Here is a 20,394-nt window from a genome sequence, read left to right on the forward strand (position 1 = left end):
ATTGATGGATATTGATATAGATATAGATAGAGAGATCTATATGTATGTATAGATATATATATATAGATCCCAGGGATCTGTTCTTGACCCCAATCTTCTCTTTCTACATACATTGCCCTGTCTCGTATATCTTTGCCCCATTGGTATTCTATCATTGCATGCTGATTAGTTATAACTGTTCTTCTTAGTGTAGTCTTTCTTCTCTGGCACTGTGACCCATCAACTCCCTCATAGATTATTTGCATGCAGGATCCTAGAACCCTTTTGACAAGCAGCATTTCTCTACTCTAATTTTGGTTTTCTAAATTAACACAGTAAAATAAAACTTTACTTATTTTTGGATTCTTTCTTTACAAAATAACTCTATTTAACCAGATGCAGTTTCCATCAAGTTTTGACATTTCCAGTTTTGCGCATACTTGTCCTTGGCAGTGGCTTGGGGGTACAGAAGGGGATTTTTATTTTCAAGTCCCGTATGAATTTTTTCTCTCCAGTTGCAAAAGAATTGCTAAATGCAGGAACACCCAACGTGCCCTCAAAGGAGAACTTTACTATGAATAGGAGTTTCGCCATTATAGGAATGTCACTGATAATCATAAATAGTTTTCCACTGCATGGGTACACCCAAGAAGACATCAGGTGCAATTTTCCATATGTTTTCTTCATGGGCGGCACTCTTTAGAAGCAAAGCCAAGGAAAGATTTTTTTAAAAAAAAGAATGTTAGATCAAATGGGTTCTGGATTCAGAGAGAGGATACGTTTCATGCTGCCTCCTCATTCTGAAGGAGCATAGAGGTCTCAGACTAGCATGACTCTTTGCCTGTTGATGTCCTTTCTGTGCAAGGACAAATTCAGAATGCACACAGTGACTCAGATTCCATTTGTTCTACACGCAGGAGACTGGATTGTATCTCTGGACTTGCAAGACTCGAATTCTCATATACTCGTTCTGCAACTCTGAAGTTCAAGGTGGGCCAGGAACATTTTCAATTCTCTGTACTCTCCTTTAGCCTTACCTTGACTCCTCATGTGTTCATGAAAGTGATGGTCAGGAGTACACGTATTCCTGTAGCTTCACAGTTGGCTACTAAAGGTGGGTTCACCACAGTCAGTCGTGGGCCACCTCTGCATGACTGCCCAGCTCTTTACATCATTAGGCTTCACTATGATTGAGCGGAAGTCCCACCTGAACCTCCCCACACATAAACTTAAATTCATAAGGGTAGTTCTGGACTCAGGGATGACCCAGGCTTTCGCTCCACTGCGGTGAGTCCAAGTCGTTCAGAGTATGAGCCCGATGATCTGTACTTTGTATCGGTGAGGATGGTTTTCAGGCTTCTTGGCCTTGTGCATCCTCTTCCTCCATAATGCCAGTTGGTGCATGTGTGCCTGGCAGTGAAACTCAAAACACAGTGGGCTTTTCAGTGGACTGCCTATCCCACTCCATTCAGATCTTAAGGTAGACGGCTCAGGATCTCCAGTAGTGGATGTCAGGTGCAAGTCTCACCCATGGCAGGTTGCTCTCCCTTCCCTGCCAGAGATCACTGTTGTGACAGACATATCTGTCCTTAGTTCAGGGCACTACTGGAGGTGGGAGGTGATCAGAGGCCTCTTCACTCCAGCAGAGAGCTTCACATTAGCCTGCTGAAGCATCTGTTTGGCTCTAAAAGCCTTCCTGCTGTCCATCAAAGGAAGGCTGTTGCATGTTATTGAAAAAAATAAATCTACAACCATGTGCTGCTACTACTACAATCATAGCAGATTGGGGCTTTTCTCCAGACTGGGCCAATAGAATATTGAACTCACAACTTCTGAGACCTGGGTATTTGCCCTTTCTGCAGCTTTCCACTTCAGGAGGGCCTTCTGTCTTAGCAGTAGGGCAGCAGTCCTGCATCCAAATTACCACACATTACACCTTAATGTGTATAGATTAATTGTCTGCAGCTAAATGGTTTTGAAGTGCTGATTGAGGTGATGAGTGCTATCTTTGCTGGCAGGCACCTTTCTACGAAGTTCATCCAGGGTACTCGGACAAATTTGTTGCCTGGTTTGGTGCCCATGACACTGATTCCTTACAAGGCAAACATTTTGATGCCCTTTTCTCCCACGTTCCGCCAGAGCCACAGGCCTGCACAAACTGTTCAGCCTCTGCGAGGTCGGGGACATGGGACCCAGTGTCGTGGGTCAGGAGCCAGCGGGCGGGCCAGTCCACCAGCGTTCCCTCTGGAGCAGCCTTCAAATCCATGTAGTCCATCCTTTCAGGGCCACCAGTTGCCAGTGGGCGGCAGGATCCGCATCCACCTCCCCCACTGGCGAACCATCACGTCGGACAAGTGGGTTTTGCGGAAAGTCCGAAGGGGCTATTCCCTCCCCTCCGAGACTACCCCACCATCCACGCCTCCACAATTTCATCACATGTCGGAGGATCACTTGCCCCTTCTCAATCAGGAAGTTACAGCCCTCTTGGCGAAGGGGGGCTATCGAGCGAGTTCCTGCCCCAGAAGTAGGTCGTGGCTGTTATTCCCACTACTTTCTGGTGTCCAAGAAGCACAAAGACCTGCGTCCTATCTTGGATCTCAGGAACTTCAACCGCTTCCTCTAGAAGGAGAAGTTTAAAATGTTGACATTGGCTCAGGTCTTGTCTGCCCTCGACCCTGGAGATGGTAGCATTGGAATTGCAGGACACCTATTTCCACATCCCCATCCTGTCGGCCCACATGCGTTACCTGCAGTTCATGGTAGGCCACAAGCACTCTCAGTTTACAGTGCTCCCCTTTGGCCTTACCAGCGCCCCTCAGGTGTTCACGAAAGTGACGGCGGTGGTCGCAGCTCATCTGCGCAGATCAGGGGTTCCAGTCTTCCCCTATCTCGACGACAGGCTGTTGAAAGCGGGTTTGCCCAGGGCTGTTGTTTCCCACCTCCAGACTACGGCGGACCTCCTGCATTCGCTGGGGTTCACTATCAATGTGCCGAAGTCACACCTCATTCCCTATCAGAAGCTCCTTTCCATAGGAGCGGTTCTGGACAGAGCGCAGTTTTGGGCCTATCCTCCCCAACAGCGAGTCCGGGATATTTGGGCTATGATACTGATGTTTCAGCCTCTGTCCCGGGTTTTGGTCAGAATGACCCTGCATCCTGCTGGTGGATCATGCCAGGTGGCATATGCGGGCTCTGCAGTGGGACCTGAAGTTCCAGTGGGCACAGCATCAGGGGAATCTTTCTGATTGCGTCCAGATCTCGGGGGGGGGGGGGGGGCACTGCAGACCAATTGCAGTGGTGGCTAACGAATCGGGATTGGGTCAACGGCAGATCCCTCTCCCTTCCCCAACCAGAGTTCACAGTGGTCACAGATGCATTGCTTCTGGTGTGGGGCAGCAACATGGAAGAGGCGGAGATCAAAGGTTTCTGGTCTCCGGTGGAGTCCGGACTCCAAATCATCCTTCTGGAGCTCCGGCGATTAGTCTTGCACTGAAGGTATTCCTTCTCTCTGTCCGGGGAAGAGTAGTGCAGGTGTTCACGGACAACACCACTGCCATGTGGTACTGCAACAAACAGGACGGGGTCGTGGATCCTATGTCAAGAGGCTCTCCACCTTTGGACATGGCTGGAACATCAGGGCATGTCTCTGGGGGTTCAACACCTGACAGGTTCTCTGAATACCAGGGCGGACAAACTCAGCCGCAAGTTTATGATGGATCACGAATGGCGTCTTCACTCGGAGACGGTGCAGAGCCTCTTTCAGCAGTGAGGAGAGCCTTGATTAGATATATTTGCCACCGAAGAGATCGCGCAATGTCAGCAGTTCTGCGCGTTGGAATTTCCACAGCGGCACCCGCTCTACGAAGCTTTTCGTCACGAGTGGAGTTGTGGTCTTCTATACGCCTTTCCGCCTATACCACTTCTGCCCAGAGTGCTGAAGAAGATCAAGCGCGACCGGGTCCAAGTCATCCTTGTGGCTCCGGGTTTGTCACGAAGAGTCTGGTATTCCAAGCTCTTACACATGGCCATCGATCCTCTGATCAGACTGCCTCTTTGGGAGGATCTTCTGTCGCAGCAGCAAGGGACGGTCCTGCACCGAAACTTGTCCAGCCTCCACCTCCTTGCGTGGAGATTGACAGCTTTCGACCTTCCTCCCGAAGTCTGTAATGTTAACTTGGCAGCCAGGCGTCCCTCCACTAAAACAGTATACACCTGTAGATGGAACAAATTTGTGGCACGGTGCACTGCAAAGGCTGTGGATCCCCTGTCTGCTCCTATTTCTTTTGTTCTTCCTTTCTTAAAATGTGTATTTGTAAAGCGCACGTTCACCCATAGGTATCTTGGGGCTGAATAACAGATGTTTATTGTTACCCAACTCAATGGTACTCATTTTATTGACCTCAGATGGATGAAAGGCTGAGTGGACCCGCCGGAATTTGAACCTGTGACCATGAGGTAGAACACAGGCCCCTGTAGTGGAAGCAGTAGACCACAGAGCCACCAGACCCAGCTCACAAGGTGAGTGAGCTCCAGGCTCTGTCCTCTAAGCCTCCTTTCCTTGCTGTTCATCCGGACAAGGTTGTCCTTCGAACTCAACCTTCTTTTCTCCCCAAAGTGGTTACCTCTTTCCACATTGGACAGACCATCACTTTGCCCACCTTCTTCCCGCCGCCGCATCCTTCAAAGGAGTAAGAGACGCTCCACCGTCTGAATCCAAAACATGCGCTATCTTTCTATCTGGATCGCCGAAACAATTCCGGATGGATGACCAACTCTTTGTTGGCTATGTGGGTGCCAAGAAAGATGGGGCAGTGCGAAAACGGACCATCTCCCGGTGGGTCGTTCTTTGCATCAAAATTTGTTATTCCTTGGCAAAGAAGGAACCTCCGGTGGGACTGCATGCCCATTCCATCAGGGTGATGGCATCCATTACTGCTTTAGGACGTGGAGTCCCCCTCAGTGACATCTGCCAGGCAGCCATGTGGGCATTCCTGCACACGTTCACGAAACACTACTGCCTGGACAGCTTCTTTGGCTGTTCAGTTCTCCAGGACTTTCTGGTGTGAACTTTGTTCGCAGACCCACCTCCGGGGTTGGTATTGCTGGGGTATCTTTTCTAAGGTAAGGAATCTATAACTTTCAGTTGAACAAGTTACATGTCTTCTGTAACGATGTATCTGTAAGAGACATATATTAGTTATAGATTCCTTACCGCCCCACCCATCCTCTCCATTCTGCGAACTGACCTATAGGGTAAGGGACTCCCTTTCAGGGCCATAGTTTTGTGCACCAGTGGTCAGTGTCTTGCATGGCTCTGCGCTTCTGGTGTGGAATGTTGTGAAAAGAACCGACGTCAGCGCACGAGAGTGGCGTCTAAGTAGATACCGCAACGTCATCCCAGTGATCACAATGGCCAACACAGAGTCGACCGACGCCACCTACCGATGCGCAGGGATACTGCAACGAAAACATTTCTCCGGATCCAGCCTGGGGGTAATTCTTGGGTAAGGAATCTATAACTAATGTATGTCTCTTACAGATATATTGTTACCGAAGGTAAGTAACTTGTTTGGTTAGTCACTATTTGTGATGCACTTCAGAAAAGCATACATTTTATATAAATCACTTTTGTCATTGCTACTAGAGGAAGTGTATCTTTCGCTAAGTTTATTTACATAAATGATTAAGAACACACACAGGTCTCGTGTCACGTTGCTTTAGCTTGTTCAATACACTCAATATAAAAAAAAGACTCAGAACACACATGGGTCTCTTTTTTACGTTCCTTTGGTGTATTCAGTACAATTGTATCAAGATTACATTAAACAAACAAAAAAGACTGCTTCTAATATAACGTCAAAAAACATGCTCATGCAGTGCAATTGGTGAAATCAAATGACTCAGTGAGTATCAGTAAAAACAGAATGGTTTCTCAAAGTTGCTATAACAGACTAGATTTGGAAAAATGACAGTCTATAACAAACTCATAAGTCCCAACTGTACAGGTTTATCTCTTCCGCTGCTTGCCTGACTAAAGATCTAGTACCGGCTGTATATGTAAATCGTTGTTGTTTCGACCCTTATGCAACATGATTAGTAAAAACATCAATGCAGGTCTTCATCAGAACTAAACTAAAATGTATCCTTGAGTCAAACAGAAATCAATAGATTGAATTGACCAGAATTCTCATGGGTTTCATACGCACCCTAAATGTGCTCATTTTAAGGTAGTCCTCTGTGACTAAGGTCTGTCAAAATGCCTAAATGGTACCAAATTGTCCAGAACTCCTCCGGTGATTCTCCTCCCACTCAGTGATAGGCTTTGCAGTGGGCACAGTGAAAGGGTTGGTTGTCTGCCCTTTCAGTGCTAAACTTGGATGGATGGAATGGTAAAGTCACTGGTTTTGATGCACTTCATAAATTGTTTGACACATGTTTTCTCAAAACCAACAGGACCTTTGCATAGCCTTGAGATTCCATATGTGTGCACCCTTTTTTGATTTGAGGTACGGTTGCTCCTTAAGGCTCATGACACTGAAGTCTTCCATATCACCATCATGATGGCAGGCTGTGTGAATGAGCTGGAGATGCTGTCAGACAACCGACATACACTATATTCTTACCTGACAACTTGGTGTGGAGGTCTCTGGAGGGAGGTGGGGTTGGCTTTCCTCTATAAGGTCGTCTCACCCTTCCATGTTGGCCAGTCAGTCGCCTTGCCTGCATTCATCACTCTGCCTCATCTCTTGAAAGAGAATGAGAGGCTCAGTCATCCAGATCCAAAGAGGGTGTTGAGCTAATACATCATTAAACGAAAGATCACCGGGTAGATGATCAGCTCTTTGTCAGCTCCTCAAGCGTAAAGGAGGACAGGGAGGTTTAAAGGAAGACCCTGTCAATGTGTATAGTCCTCTGCATTAAGACCTGCTATGCAGTGGCCCAAAAACCTTCCAGTGGCTTTAGAGAGCATTCCACCAGGGCCAAAGCCGCTGTGACTGTGTTAGCCATAGAGGTATGCATGTTCTTGACATCTGCCAGGCTGCAAGTTGGACCGCAGTATGGATGATTACAAAGCACTACTGCCTTGACAGCCAGGTCCTACAGGAAGGTTGGTCACATCAGAAAAACACGTAATTTACCTTTTGATAACGCTCTTGGAATATTCTATCTAAATGCAGATTCCTCACTGTCCTCCCACTTTCAATTTTTGTGGAATGACCATTGTAACATCTAAAAAGGTCTCATGTTCAAGGTCGGAACACAGTCCCCAACAGTTCAGCCGGGCCATGGCAAGGGAACGAGACAAGAAAATGACATCTGCATGCACGGATGTCACGTGTTCGTGGCTCCAATCACTCACTTTGAGACAGTACGAGTCCAACACAGAGCAACACATCTGATAGAAACTTCTAGTCGCAAATTCCTTACGGTAGAATTATCCACAGTCATCAGACTGGGTCCGAAATCTTTTTCGTGAACAGTACCCATGCACGGCGGTAGGTGGCGTCTTGTGGCTCCACATGGCGTCATCTGCCACGTGTGTGGTGCCTATCTAGGTAACACCCCTGCATGCTGACGTCAGCTTTTTTGCGAGTTTCCACGCCTCGAGCCACAAAGAACACTGACCACTGGTGTAAAAAGCTAGGGCCGTGAAGGGGTAACAGCCTATAAATCCGATCACAGAGCAGGGAGGATGGGTGGATTGGTAAGGAATCTGTGGCTAGATAGAGCCTCTACCAGATAAGGCATTACAGAAGGTAGGTAACTTGTTCATCTCGTAGAGACTTCCAGCCGCATATTCCTTACCTTAGAATAGATACTCAAGCAAAAGCTCCTCAAAGGGGGATCTGCTAAACTGTTTCACACTAGACAGTCTTACTGGAACGAATTAGCAAAGTCCAGGCAGTAATGCTGCCTGAATGTGTTTAGTGAAGCCCACTTTGCTGACTGGCGGATATCCAGGACCGGAACTCTGCGTGCTAACGCAATGTCTGCAGCCTTATCTCTGATGGAATTACCTCGCAAACCCTCAGGCGGTTGCATCCCGGCCAATGCATAGCAGATCTAAATGCAGAGCACGAACCATTGGAAGATGGCCCATTTCTGGATGACCTTCCTCTTTTTTGCTCCGACATACCCAACAAAGAATTGGTCATCCACCTGCAACTGTCTCGTGCAGTCAAAATACAACGACCAAGCTCTTTTTGGTTCCAGATGGTTAAGACTCTCCTCATCCGTGGTGGGATGTGACTGATCGTAAAAGGTACGTAGAGGTATGGTTTGGCCTAACGAAAGAGAGTGACAACTTTCAGCAGACAGGAAGCTCTGATAAATAGAACAAGATTGTCTGGGTAAATGTTCAGGTCTGGAGGCTTGGATGCCAAAGCCTGAAGCTCACTGACCCTCCGGGTAGATGTTACTGCCTCCAGGAAAGTTGTCTTAATGATAAGGAGCCTGAGAGGACAGTTGTACAAGGGCTCAAAGGGAGCGCACAGCAGAAAAGTGAGGACTAGATTAGGCGAAGGTAAAACATTTTGCAATCCTTTCAAGAACCTATTCACATCAGGGAATTTGAAGAGGGTTGGCTCATCTGGCAACCACAGGTAGGCTGAGATGGCATAAATATATAGCCCTTTAAGGTGCCCAAAGCAGAGCCCTGCTGGCCAAGAGAAAGGATAAAGAGAAGAACCTGAGAGTCAACCAGTTTCTCCACACACCATGCCACAAACTTTCCCCAACAGCAGGCATATACTGTCTTGGTAAAGGGATGACTGGCTGCCAAGATAACATTGCAGATTTTGGGCGGAATGTCAAAAGCTGTCAACTGCTGCTGCTCAATCTCCACGCAAGTCGGAGCATTGACGGGTTTAGGTGGAGAACCCTCCCCTGCTGCTGTGACAGAAGATCCTCCCGAAGGGGCAGCCTGACCAGAGGACCGATGACCATGCTTTACAGCTCGGGATACCAAACCTTTCGATCCCAGTCCGGAGCCACAAAGATTACTTGGTCCCAGTTGTTTCTGATCTTCTTGAGAGCTCAGGACAGGAGGGATATTGATGGAAAGGCATACAGAACGGCTGAGCTCCCTTGATACAAAATAGTCTACGAGCGTGAGCTGCCTTGGAAACTCCAGCGTGCAGAACTGCTGAAATTGCACGTTCCCAGCGGTCGCGAACAGATCCAACCCAGGTTCCTCCACTGCTTAAAGAGACCTTGCACCACCTATGGATGGAGATGCCATTTGTAATCCACTACGCATCTTCGTCTTAGTCGCCCACGCATTCCGAGAGCCTGCTAGGTATTGAACCACTTGGGATATGCCCTGACATTCCAACCATGTCCAGAGGCACAGGGTCATTCGACAAAGAGTTTACGACCCCACTCGTCCTGTTTGTTGCAGTACACATGGTGGTGGTGTTTTCCATGAACACCTGCACTAGCCTTCCCTTGATGTATGGTAGAAAGGCCTTTAATACCGGCCAAAATGCCTGGAGCTCCAAAAGATTGATGTGGAGTCTGGATTCCGCCGGAGACCAGAGGCCTTTTTGTCTGAGTACATCTGCCCTCACATTCCGAGAATCCGCTAGGTGTTGAACCACCATGGATGTGCCCTGACATTCCAGCCATGTCCTTCGACAAAGGGTTCACAACCTCACAGCTCTGTTTGTTGCAATACACATGGTGGTGTGTTGTCAATGAACACCTGCACTAGCCTTCCCTTGTGGGTTAGAAAGGCTTTTAATGCTGACCGAAATGCCTGTACCTCCAGAAGAGTCATGTGAAGTCCGGAGTCTGCCGAAGAGCAAAGGCCTGTGATCTCCACCAATCACAGATAGCCTCTCCATCCTAGGAGTCGCATCTGTCACCACTGTTAGAGCTGGTTGGATAAGGGAGAGGGGTCTGCCACTGACCCAATAACGGTTTATTAACCACCACTGCAGATCTTTTGCAGTTCCATCTGAGATCTGGACCATGCTGGAGAGATTTTCCTGATACAGCTCCAATAGAACTTCAGGTCCTACTGTAGAGCTTGCATATGCCAGTGGGCATGTGTCACAAGCAGGATGCAGGAGGCCATGAGGCCCAGCAGCCTCAGAGTCAGTCTCACCAAAATCCAAGAGAGAGGCTGAAACATTGGTATCTTAGCCAGAATATCCTGGACTCGCTATTCGGGAGAGTATGCCTGAAACTGCACCGTGTCCAGAACAGCTCAGTTGAAAGGGAGCGTCTGAGAGGTAGTCAGATGTGACTTTGTTGATAGTGATCCCCAGTGGGTGTAGGAAGTTCACCATAGTCTGGAGGCGGGAGATGACCGCCTGGGCGAACCTGCCTTCAACAGCTTATCGTGTAGATGGGGAAGACTGGCACCCTTGATCTCCGCATATGAGCTGCAACAATCGCCATCACCTTGGTGAACACGTGAGGGGCGCTGGTAAGGTTAAAGGGTAGCACAGCGAACTGAACCTGTGGCTAGATAGTCTCTACCAGATAACTTTACCAGAGGTAAGTAACTTGTTTGACAGCACCTGCCTATGCGGGAGCACTGCTGGTAAAATTCTCCAGATCCAGTGTGCCACCTGAGGATATCCTCATGGTGAGGAATCTGCGATTAGATAGAGTACCCATCAAAAAGGGTTTTACTGAGGGTAAATAAAGTGTTGTTGTATAATAGATAGGATCATTTTACCTAATCATGTAGTTACATAACTAATGTTTCCCTTGTACCACCAGACTTCTGTGAGTGTGGCCAAATTTTGGTGAAAGTGACGTAGTAAAAAAGACTACAATAAGTCGGATATGCTTAGACTGAATTCTCATAATAGGGTGACATTGTTTACTTTGAGTAATGCCACATTAATTAATTCATGCACTTAATTTATAGTATTTTTAACAAAAGCATCTAACAATTATTACGAGTTACAGTTTGAAACAATATCCACTCTCTGAAGAGAAAAAGAAAGAAAGCCGTAGACGGAACACATCGGCTTTCAAAATGTGACAGGAAAAAAAACAGCACAACAGTGAATAATATGTCTCGGAATTCACACTTAGTACTGCCAACACAGGAAAAAGGGTTTGCAAGATCTGCTGATAATACGGTGTTGGACAATAGTACAAGTTAGCATGGCTATTTACAATGGTGTTTGCAATGACAGTAGTATCAAATAGTATGATATAGAAGCTTTATACTTAAACAGAGGGCCAAATGCCATATCAAATTTCTGCTCATCAGGATTGCACATTTTTAAGGTCTCATAGCTTACTACCTTTAAGGCATATTTAATGTCAGTTATGTGTATTCTGATCCTTTTGTGATTAGAAAGTATCCAATATCACAGTTTCTTAGCAGTATGAATGCAGGGGATTTAAAATTTCTTTGCTTTCTTATTTGCTGGACTTGGAAAAAGAGAGTGATGAGAATCCTGTGCATTAACCCAGGAAAGCCTTGTATGCTGGTCAAAGAGTTGGTTTGTGTTTACTGAAATGTTTGGGTTTCTGAAATTCTGGTCATTTCTATATCCCTTGTGATTCCTAGAATCTGAGAGTGCCATGGTTTTTGCTAACTCTATCTACCTTACCCTAAAACAGCCAATTATAAGAGCCTAACCCGAGTTTCCCATTGGGAAATGGAAGGACAGCATCATGTCCACTCACTAAGTTTTGATTGAGTATGTTGTGATTGCTGTTCAAATTACTTAAATCGACAGGACCTCGTGGAGGGGGCTTCGGAGGACGCGGAGGTGGCTTTAGGGGTCGTGGAGGTTTCCAGGGTGGCAGCGGACCAAAGGATGGAGACTGGGTCTGCCCAAACCCGTAAGATAATGTTTTGTGAGTGTGCAAAATGCTTGTTTTGATCTACATTGAGTGAAACTGAGGTTTTTATTTTTTCATCTAGTTCGTGCGGTAATGTAAATTTTGCTAGACGGAATTCCTGCAATCAGTGCGACGAGGCCAGGCCAGATGATGGACGACCATCGGGAGGAGGTGAGTTTGCGCTCAATCTTCTCTTGGTATGGGGGGAAAATTCTGGGATTTTGGTTTCTTACTGTCTATGCCTAATAGGTAATATTGAACTACTGAAAATGTGGCACTCTTCCCAAACGTGGGGAAGCTGCAATTAAGGAATATTACTAAGAATGTTTTCTTTTAGAAAATTATTTAACAGCTGTTGCACATTTTGTATTCCCATGTGCTGTTTACTACTTTTCCAGAATATCCCCTAAATCCAGTCGACCATTTCTCTACTGAGAATAGGGTGATGAACAGAGTTTCTAAACAGTGGCATTTTGGTTCCAATCTCATTCAGGGGCTTTTCACTAAAGTAGGACAGCCAACAATACGGGCCTTTACCCCGCTTCTGTCAAGAAGAAACCAAAGAGAGCAGATGCCTAAGAAGAAGTGCTTAAACCCAATTCTTCCAAAATGACCCGAGCCATACCATGGTTTCTGCTGACCCCCTGAGACCACAGTCCAAGAACGTTTTCAAAATGCCTGACTAAGCTCAATGAAAGCATTTGAAAGGCCCGCTATCCATGCCTCTACATTCAGCCTGGGGCACCAGGAAAGAATCTTATTTACAGTCATTAAGAAAGATTGTGGCTTGGGGTGAAAAATCCAATTTGAAAGAGACTATTAGTTATAGATTTCTTACCTCAGAATTACCCCCAGGTGTCAGACTGGATCCGGAGAATTTTTTTCGTAGCAGTACCCCTGTGCGTCTGTAGGTGGCATCGGTCGACTCCGCGTTCGGCGTTGTGATCGCCGGGATGACCTCGCGGTATCTACTTAGACCCCGCCCTCTCGCGTTGATGTCAGTTGTTTCTTTTTCCGCGCCAGCCAGCGCAGATCTGGAGGTACCTATAGTCACTTTTTGACTACTATTTTTCGACTTTTGTCAACTTATTTTCGAGTTTTTTGACTCCTGGTGCACGTAAGGATGTCCCGTCCATGGACTGGCTTCAAGGCTTGAGACTCCTGTCACAAATTGATGCCGGTTACGGACTTGCACACTCGTGTGCCTTAAGTGTTTGGAGCACAACCACAACCCAAAGTCGTGGTCCAACTGCCGGGCCATGAACCCAAAGTCTTTGCGGGAGCAGTCCCGAAAGCTTCTGGAGGCCCGGCAGTCCACTCCGCTTTGCGCCATTCGTGGTCCCGGTCAAGAGGGAAGTCACAGGAGCGGTCGCAGAGCCATCACCACCACTCATCGGCAAAGTCTTCGACTTCGGGTAAGTCGAAGCACAAAAAGAAGGCAAAGAAGCATCGTTGCTCTTCGCTTTCTCCCCGTCCATCGGCCGACGTGACGCGGGATGCAGATGGTGGAGCCTGCTGGGTCGGCTCCAAGCTTCCCTCTTTTCCGGGAGCAGAAGCGACACCTGCCCAACTTAGTCGTTTTTACTCGATCTTTGGGCAGCCCGACTCCGCCGGCGTGCCTTTGGGCCCCGCGGACTCGGCTGGGGGTTCTAGGCCTTCGAACCTGGAGGCTTTGGCCCCAGCGCTGCAGGGATCCAGGCCTGGATACGGATTGGCGCTGGGTGACCATACGACACCTCCTCCGGCGTCTAATCTACTGACTGCACCTCCGCCCCCTCCGACGCCAGTTGTGTCCCCAGCCGGCATCGACCCTGGCCTCCACCCTGACCTGGACATGGAGCCGGACCGACATCGACCGACTCCGGATTCGGTGCTGTGCGTTCCTTTTGTACCATTGTTCTATCCTGGCATTCCTTTTTGCCCTGAGTGGCAGCCATAAGAGGACTGGGAGGGGTTTGGTGACCCTTTAGCTGACCAGTTGAGTGAACCGTACTGGAGAGATAAGTTGGGTGATGCCAGTGGTCTGGATACCTCACTAGACCCTGGTATGCTTTCTCTCCCTACCGTGGCTACGGAGGATGGAGACTCATACACAGTGGTGTTGCATAGGGCGGCTGTGGCCTTGACCCTTGAGCTTCCTACGGTGTCAGTCAAGACCAACCTCCTCACCAAGGTGCTTCAACCGGCAGCTGCCTATTCGGAGCCCCTACTGCCGTAGTGAGGCCCTTACTGACATCCTTCTTGGCATCTGGTCCAAGCCCAGCACAGTGGCTCCTGTCAATAGGATGATTGCCCAACGCCACTGCCCGTCCCTGGGCGACCCACTTTTCCTCTCCCAACACCCTACCCCTGAGAGCTTGGTGGTCCAAGCCTCTACTTCTAAGGGCGCATTCCCTATTGAGCCCCCAGATAGGGAATCCAAGAAGCTGGATCATCTTTGGAAGATGATGATTTCTTCCCCCAGCTTGGGACTGCGGTCGGTGAACACTGCATGTGTTTTGAGCTGTTATTCCCACTCTGTGTGGGATATGGTTGTGCAGGTGCTGCCACAGTCTCCGGAGGAGGCCCGGGCCACTCTCTCCCATACAGTCGCTGAGGGCAGTGATGCAATGAAGTTCGACATTAGGTGTGGGCTGGACACCCCCAACTCGCTAGGCAGGACAATTTCAACGTCGGTAGCCCTGTGACACTATGCCTGGCTGAGGTCCACTGGCTTTTCGGGTGATGTCCAATTGTTTCTTTTGGATATGCCCTTTGATGGCTGTCGTTTGTTTTGCGACAAAGCGGACAACCTGCTAGAGTGCTTGAAGCATTCTAGGGCTATGGCCAGATCCTTGGGCCTCACTACCACTTTTCGCCCGCGCAGTCTGCTTTTCGCCCCTTCTGTGACTACAGAAGGGGTGACCCACCACCTTCTGCCCAGAGTCACAGGCCTGCACAAACTGTTCAGACTCTGCGCGGTCGGGGACATGGGACCCAGCGCTGTGGGTCAGGGGGCCAGCGAGCAGGGCAGTCCATCAGCATCCCCTCTGCAGCAGCCTCCAAACCTCCCTAGTCTGTCATTTCAGGGCCACCAGTTGCCAGTGGGCGGCAGAATCCACCATCACCTACCCCACTGGCAAACCATCCCGTCAGGCAGATAGTCCGAAGGGGCTACTCCCTCCCCTTTGAAATTACCCCTCCATCCATGGCACTACAATTCCATTGCATGTCAGAGGATCACTTGGCCTTTCTCAATCAGGAAGTTACGGCTCTCTTGGCCAAGGGGGCTATCGAGCGAGTTCCTGCCCTAGAAGTTGGTTGTGGCTATTATTCCCAATACTTTATGGTGCCCAAGAAGGACAAAGTCCTGCGCCCTATCTTGGATATCAGAAACGTCAACTGCTTCCTCCAGAAGGAGAAGTTCAGAATGTTGACATTGGCTCAGGTCCTGTCTGACCTTGACCCTGGAGACTGGATGGTAGCGTTGGACTTGCAGGATGCACATTTCCATATCCCCGTCCTGCCGGCCCACAGGTGTTACCTACGGTTCACAGTAGGCCACGAACACTTTCAGTTTACCGTGCTCCCTTTTGGCCTTACCAGCGCCCCTCGGGTGTTCACGAAAGTGATGGCGGTGGTCGCAGCTCATCTGCACAGATCAGGGGTTCCAGTCCTCCCCTATATCGACGACTGGCTGTTGAAGGCGGGTTCGCCCCAGGCTGTCGTTTCCCACCTACAGACTATGGCAGACCTCCTGCATTCACTGGGGTTCACTATCAATGTGCTGAAGTCAAACCTGATTCCCTCTCAGAAGCACCTTTTCACGTGAGTGGTTCTGGACACAGCGCAGTTTCGGGTCTATCCTCCTGAGCAGCGAGTCTGGAATATTCAGGCTATGATACTGATGTTTCAGCCTCTATCCCGAGTTTTGGTCAGAATGACCCTGAGGCTGCTGGGCCTCATGGCTTCCTGAATCCTGCTGGTGGATCATGCCAGGTGGCATATGCGGGCTCTGCAGTGGGACCTGAAGTTCCTGTGGGCACAGCATCAGGGGAATCTTTCCGATTGCATCCAGATCTTGAAGGGCACTGAACACCAATTGCGGTGGTGGCTAACGAACCAGGATTGGGTCGACGCCAGATCCCTCACCCTTCCCCAACCAGAGTTCCCAGTGGTGACAGATGCATCACTGCTGGTGTGGGGCGGCTACTTGGGAGAGGCAGAGATCAGAGGTCTCTGGTCTCCGGCAGAGTCCGGGCTCCATTTCAACCTTCTGGAGCTTCAGGCGATTCGTCTTGCACTGAAGGCATTCTTTCCTCTGTTCGGGGAAGAGTGGTGCAGGTGTTCACGGACAACACCACCACCATGTGGTACTGCAATAAGCAGGGCAGGGTGGGGTCTTGGAACCTATGTCAAGAGGCTCTCTGCCTTTGGACATGGCTGGAACATCAGGGCATATCCCTGGTTGTTCAACACCTAGCAGGTTCTCTGAACGTCAGGGCAGATAAACTCAGCCACAGGTGCATGATGGATCACAAATGCCATCTTCACTCTGAGGTGGTGCAAGGTCTCTTATCTCAGTATCCCGAGCTCTCACACATGGCCACAGATCCTCCGATGAGACTGCCTCTTCGGTAGGATCTTTTGTCGCAGCAGCAGGGGACAGTCCTCCACCCGAACCTGTGCAGCCTCCACCTCTTTGCGTGGAGATTGAGCGCTCACAGTTGACAGCTTTCAACCTTCTTCCCGAAGTCTGTAACGTTATCTTGGCAGCCAGGCGTCCCTCCACCTAAACGGTATACGCCTGTAGATGGAACACGTTTGTGACATGGTGCGCATCAAAGGCTGTGGATCCCCTTTCTGCCCTCTTTCTGATGTTCTCCTCTTGATTCTTTCTTTGGCCCCGGAGGGCTCTGCTCTGGGCACTCTCAAAGGTTATCTTCGGCCACTTAGGCCTTCCTTCAGCTGCCTGACTAGCCTTCTCTCTTCAAGTCCCCTATTGTAAATTGCTTCCTTAAGGGTATTACTCACTTGTTTCCTCCAACTCCTTTCGTGATACCCCGGTGGGCTTGAACCTGGTTCTTACCTATCTTATGTGTGCCCCTTTCGAGCCGCTCCATAACTGTCGTTTCTGACAGATTTATCTGTAAGAGACACAGATTAGTTATGGATTCCTCACCGCCCACCCCTCCTCCCCGTTCTGCGAACTGATTTCTAGGGTAAGGGACTCCCTTTCAGGGCCCTAGTTTTCATGCACCAGTGCTCAGTGTCTTGCATGGCTCTGCGCTTCTGGCGTGGAATGTTGGGTAAAGAACTGACGTCAGCGGCGAAGGCGGCGTTTAAGTAGATACCGTGACGTCATTCCAGCGTCCACGACACCAACGACAAACGCGGAGTCGACCGACGCACAGAGGTACTGCTGAGGAAAAAATTCTCCGGATCCAGTTTGCGGCATGGGGGTAATTCTAAGGTGAGGAATCCATAACTAATCTAGGTCTCTTACAGATATATCGTTACCAAAGGTAAGTAACTTGTTCAACAGCACCAAAACAATTGAAGAAAAAATCTACATGACACTCGAGAAATCTGACACCAATTTATTAAAATATACTGTATTTCATAGAATTTAGAAAGTAGAATGAAAAAAATCCTCCAGAGGTATAGATTTTACAGGCAATAATCAAAACAATTTCACTCAACTGTGAACAAGCCTTGGGAAAGTCAACGAATTAGACACTTAAAAATATTTTCAAGGGAAACTTTGCTAAGTGTCAATGTGGTCAGTTTGAAGTATTTGGGGTGACCAAGTCTGGCAGAGAGCCAGTCGGATTGACCAGCAAAGTCAACAGCGGTTACCTTCACAGGAGAAGCAGGTCTTCAACAGTTCTAGGCACTATATCGGCGTTGCAATGGATTCCTATGGCGTGGTCCTGATACAATGGATGAAGGATACTGAAGATGCTCTAAGGATGCTGTGGATGCGACATGATTGGGGTCTTCCTAAGGGATTCCTCAGTCCACAAAGGTGATAAGGGGGTCCTGGCTGCAGGGTCGATGTCATACGAAGCCATCTCTGGTGTGGCCGAAGTACAGTCACCAATGGACAACCAGTCGCCATTTGTCTTAGTCACAGGCCAACCCATCCTGGATTGATAACTTTCCTTCTGAGGGTCCTAGTAACTCTCCCGTAGCAGTCCTGGGATCAGCGAACCCGAGTGCAACTCTCTATGTCGGGTCTTGGTGCTCGATGCTGTACGGAGGTGATGGTATCGGCTTTAAGATTTTGGTCTACCAACTTTCCCCAGCAGGCTTCAGCTGTTGTGCCCCTGTGCGGAAAACAGGAGGCCAGTCAGCTGGCACTTGAAGTTCTGTTGGCTTGACTGGGCTCTGGGATGGCTTCTCACTGAGCAGGAAACGGCAGACAGTCCCTCTCTTTGCTAGCTGCCAAGTGCAGCAGGTGTAATCCTAGTCGGTGCAGCCTCTTTGCTATTCCCACCGGACAGCAGGGCCGCTTTTCTTTGGTCCTTTATCCGAGTCGCTCGAGATCTGAAGTCTGGGTGCCAGGGGTGCCCTCTTTATACTCAAAGTCCCTCAAGGCAGGATGCAGTTGGTAGCCAATAGGCTATCAGGTGCCCTCACATCTGGTGATCAATTTATGTGGAGTGTGGCATCTTGCTATCCCAGGATGCACCATTCTGCCCACTCCCAAGATGCCAAGACCCTACTCCTGGTGTACTGACCTCACTAGCTCACCCCCGGGGTGTGGCTACCTCAGGGCTACATGCCCCTGGGGAAACCTGGTTGGCAACCGGTTTCTCCTCTTTGCGTACCTTGTCAGCCTGTCTACCTCAACAATGGGTCAGCTATCCCCCCTGGTGCTACACATTTGCCCTTCAAAGGCGGCTTCACCTTTGAATTCTGACTTTTGGGGCTAACACCCAATTGGCTTCCTGCAGGAGAGAGGTGACACCTTGCTGGCCTGCAATCCCTCATTGTTCTGCTTCCTGAGAGTCGGTAACACGTCTCTCCCAGAGCGCAGAAGCTGTCTCAACGGGCAGGCTTGATGTGTGCCCGGGGAGGCACAGGAGTTTTAAAGGCAACAAGGTGACAGCTTTGCTAGAGCTGCACACTGCTACAAGTTACATTAATTTCAACTTGCAGTACAAGTCAGGCTTAATGTAACAAGTTTTTTGGTAACTTGGGAGTGCCCACTTTGGTCACACCGTTCATTAGTTAACACAGCTGAGAGGTCAAGTGTGTACCCCTGTACTCACCAATTGGGCAACCAAGTCTTTCTACAGCCAAAACGGTTGTTTTGTGTATTTTAATGTTAAGACATGTAAAGTATATATCCTGCCTGTGTCATATGTTGCACCGTGCCTTTAAGGCTCCGTAGGCCTGCCAAAGGGGTAACTTAACACACATGTCCAGGGGAAGTGGTGGCTTTGCCATTACTTTCAATGGCAAAGTCATGCTAGCAGTGCACGACTGCTTGACCAGTCTGCAGTGACAGACTAGGGACTTGTTTTATGTGAGGAACTTCCAGGGTGGCACAATCAGTGCTGCAAGCCCAGGAGCACCCCTGTAACTTACCTGCCCTTCATACCAGTGTACCATTTACTAGGGAGTTGCAGGTAAGTTAGCCATTTCCAATTGGGTGTAGCCAATTCGACATACACTTTAAGATCAGGGCACTGAGGTGTGTTTAGCAGGCCTCGGTGCACTCTCGAAGTCCAAAAACGAGCAGCATGAGTCGAAAAATTTGAGGGTGACCATACAAAAAGAGGCATTTCCTTACACTGCTGTTTTAAACTTGCTGTGGGACTTAATGATGGGGAATGAATCAAGCACATGAATGAATCTTTGAAAGATCCAGTTCTAGAGAGCATGTTATTTGTTTAGTGACCGAGTTAACGTTGATGAATCATTACAAAAGTCTTGTTGACCAAATATACTTTTGAAAACTGTATATCTTTTGTTTAATGATGTGACTGTGGATGTATGTTTTTTTTTTTTTTAAACTGAACCGTTCGCCTGTGGCTTTAATTATTAGTGTCCTGTTGGTTTTATTATTATATTTTAGTTTTTAACGTTTTTAATTGGTTTGTCTTTTTGTATTACAGATCGTGGGAGGGGAGGATATGGAGGAGATAGAGGCTTCAGGGGTCGTGGCGGCAGAGGTGGCGACCGGGGAGGTGGATATGGAGGTAAAATGGGTGGAAGGTGAGTGTGAGGTTTAGTCATTCTTTTGCATTTATAAACTGAACTGTCATAAGTTGTTCCTTGTCTTTCAGCATTGAATCTTTCCCTTATTTACATATGTCAACTGTTCACTATTGTTAGGCTGGGGTTCCTGTGGTTGTGATGTTAAATTAGCTGGGTTTTGGCTATTTGCCATACTACCATGTACTTCTTACCCATCTTTTTGTTAGCTGATAGGTAGCTCCCAAGGTGAATAGAGGTGAACTCAATTTCCTCTATAGACTTCAAGCTCAAATTTTGTACCACACATCAAATAAAAAGGGAATTGTCATATACATCTGTTCTTTAACCTCAGAACTTGATTTACTGCCACTTTTGACGAAACTAAAGCTTTTACCTACTATAGCACATATAGGA

General features: G+C 48.4%; 1 protein-coding gene across 4 annotated transcripts in view; it reads left to right on the forward strand.

The window, feature by feature from the left end:
- The window catches only part of TAF15 (TATA-box binding protein associated factor 15), a 481,601-nt gene that overhangs the window by 372,750 nt on the left and 88,457 nt on the right, over positions 1 to 20,394 (forward strand). For all 4 annotated transcript variants that reach the window (XM_085649621.1, XM_085649623.1, XM_085649622.1 and 1 more), the window contains 3 exons: positions 11,688 to 11,793; positions 11,876 to 11,964; positions 19,899 to 19,998. In XM_085649621.1, coding sequence (XP_085505747.1) covers positions 11,688 to 11,793; positions 11,876 to 11,964; positions 19,899 to 19,998 — 295 coding nt within the window. The remainder of the gene's footprint in view (positions 1 to 11,687; positions 11,794 to 11,875; positions 11,965 to 19,898; positions 19,999 to 20,394) is intronic.

The sequence above is a fragment of the Triturus cristatus genome, chromosome 3_2 (assembly GCF_964204655.1).
Source record: "Triturus cristatus chromosome 3_2, aTriCri1.1, whole genome shotgun sequence".
Classification (NCBI taxonomy): domain Eukaryota; kingdom Metazoa; phylum Chordata; class Amphibia; order Caudata; family Salamandridae; genus Triturus; species Triturus cristatus.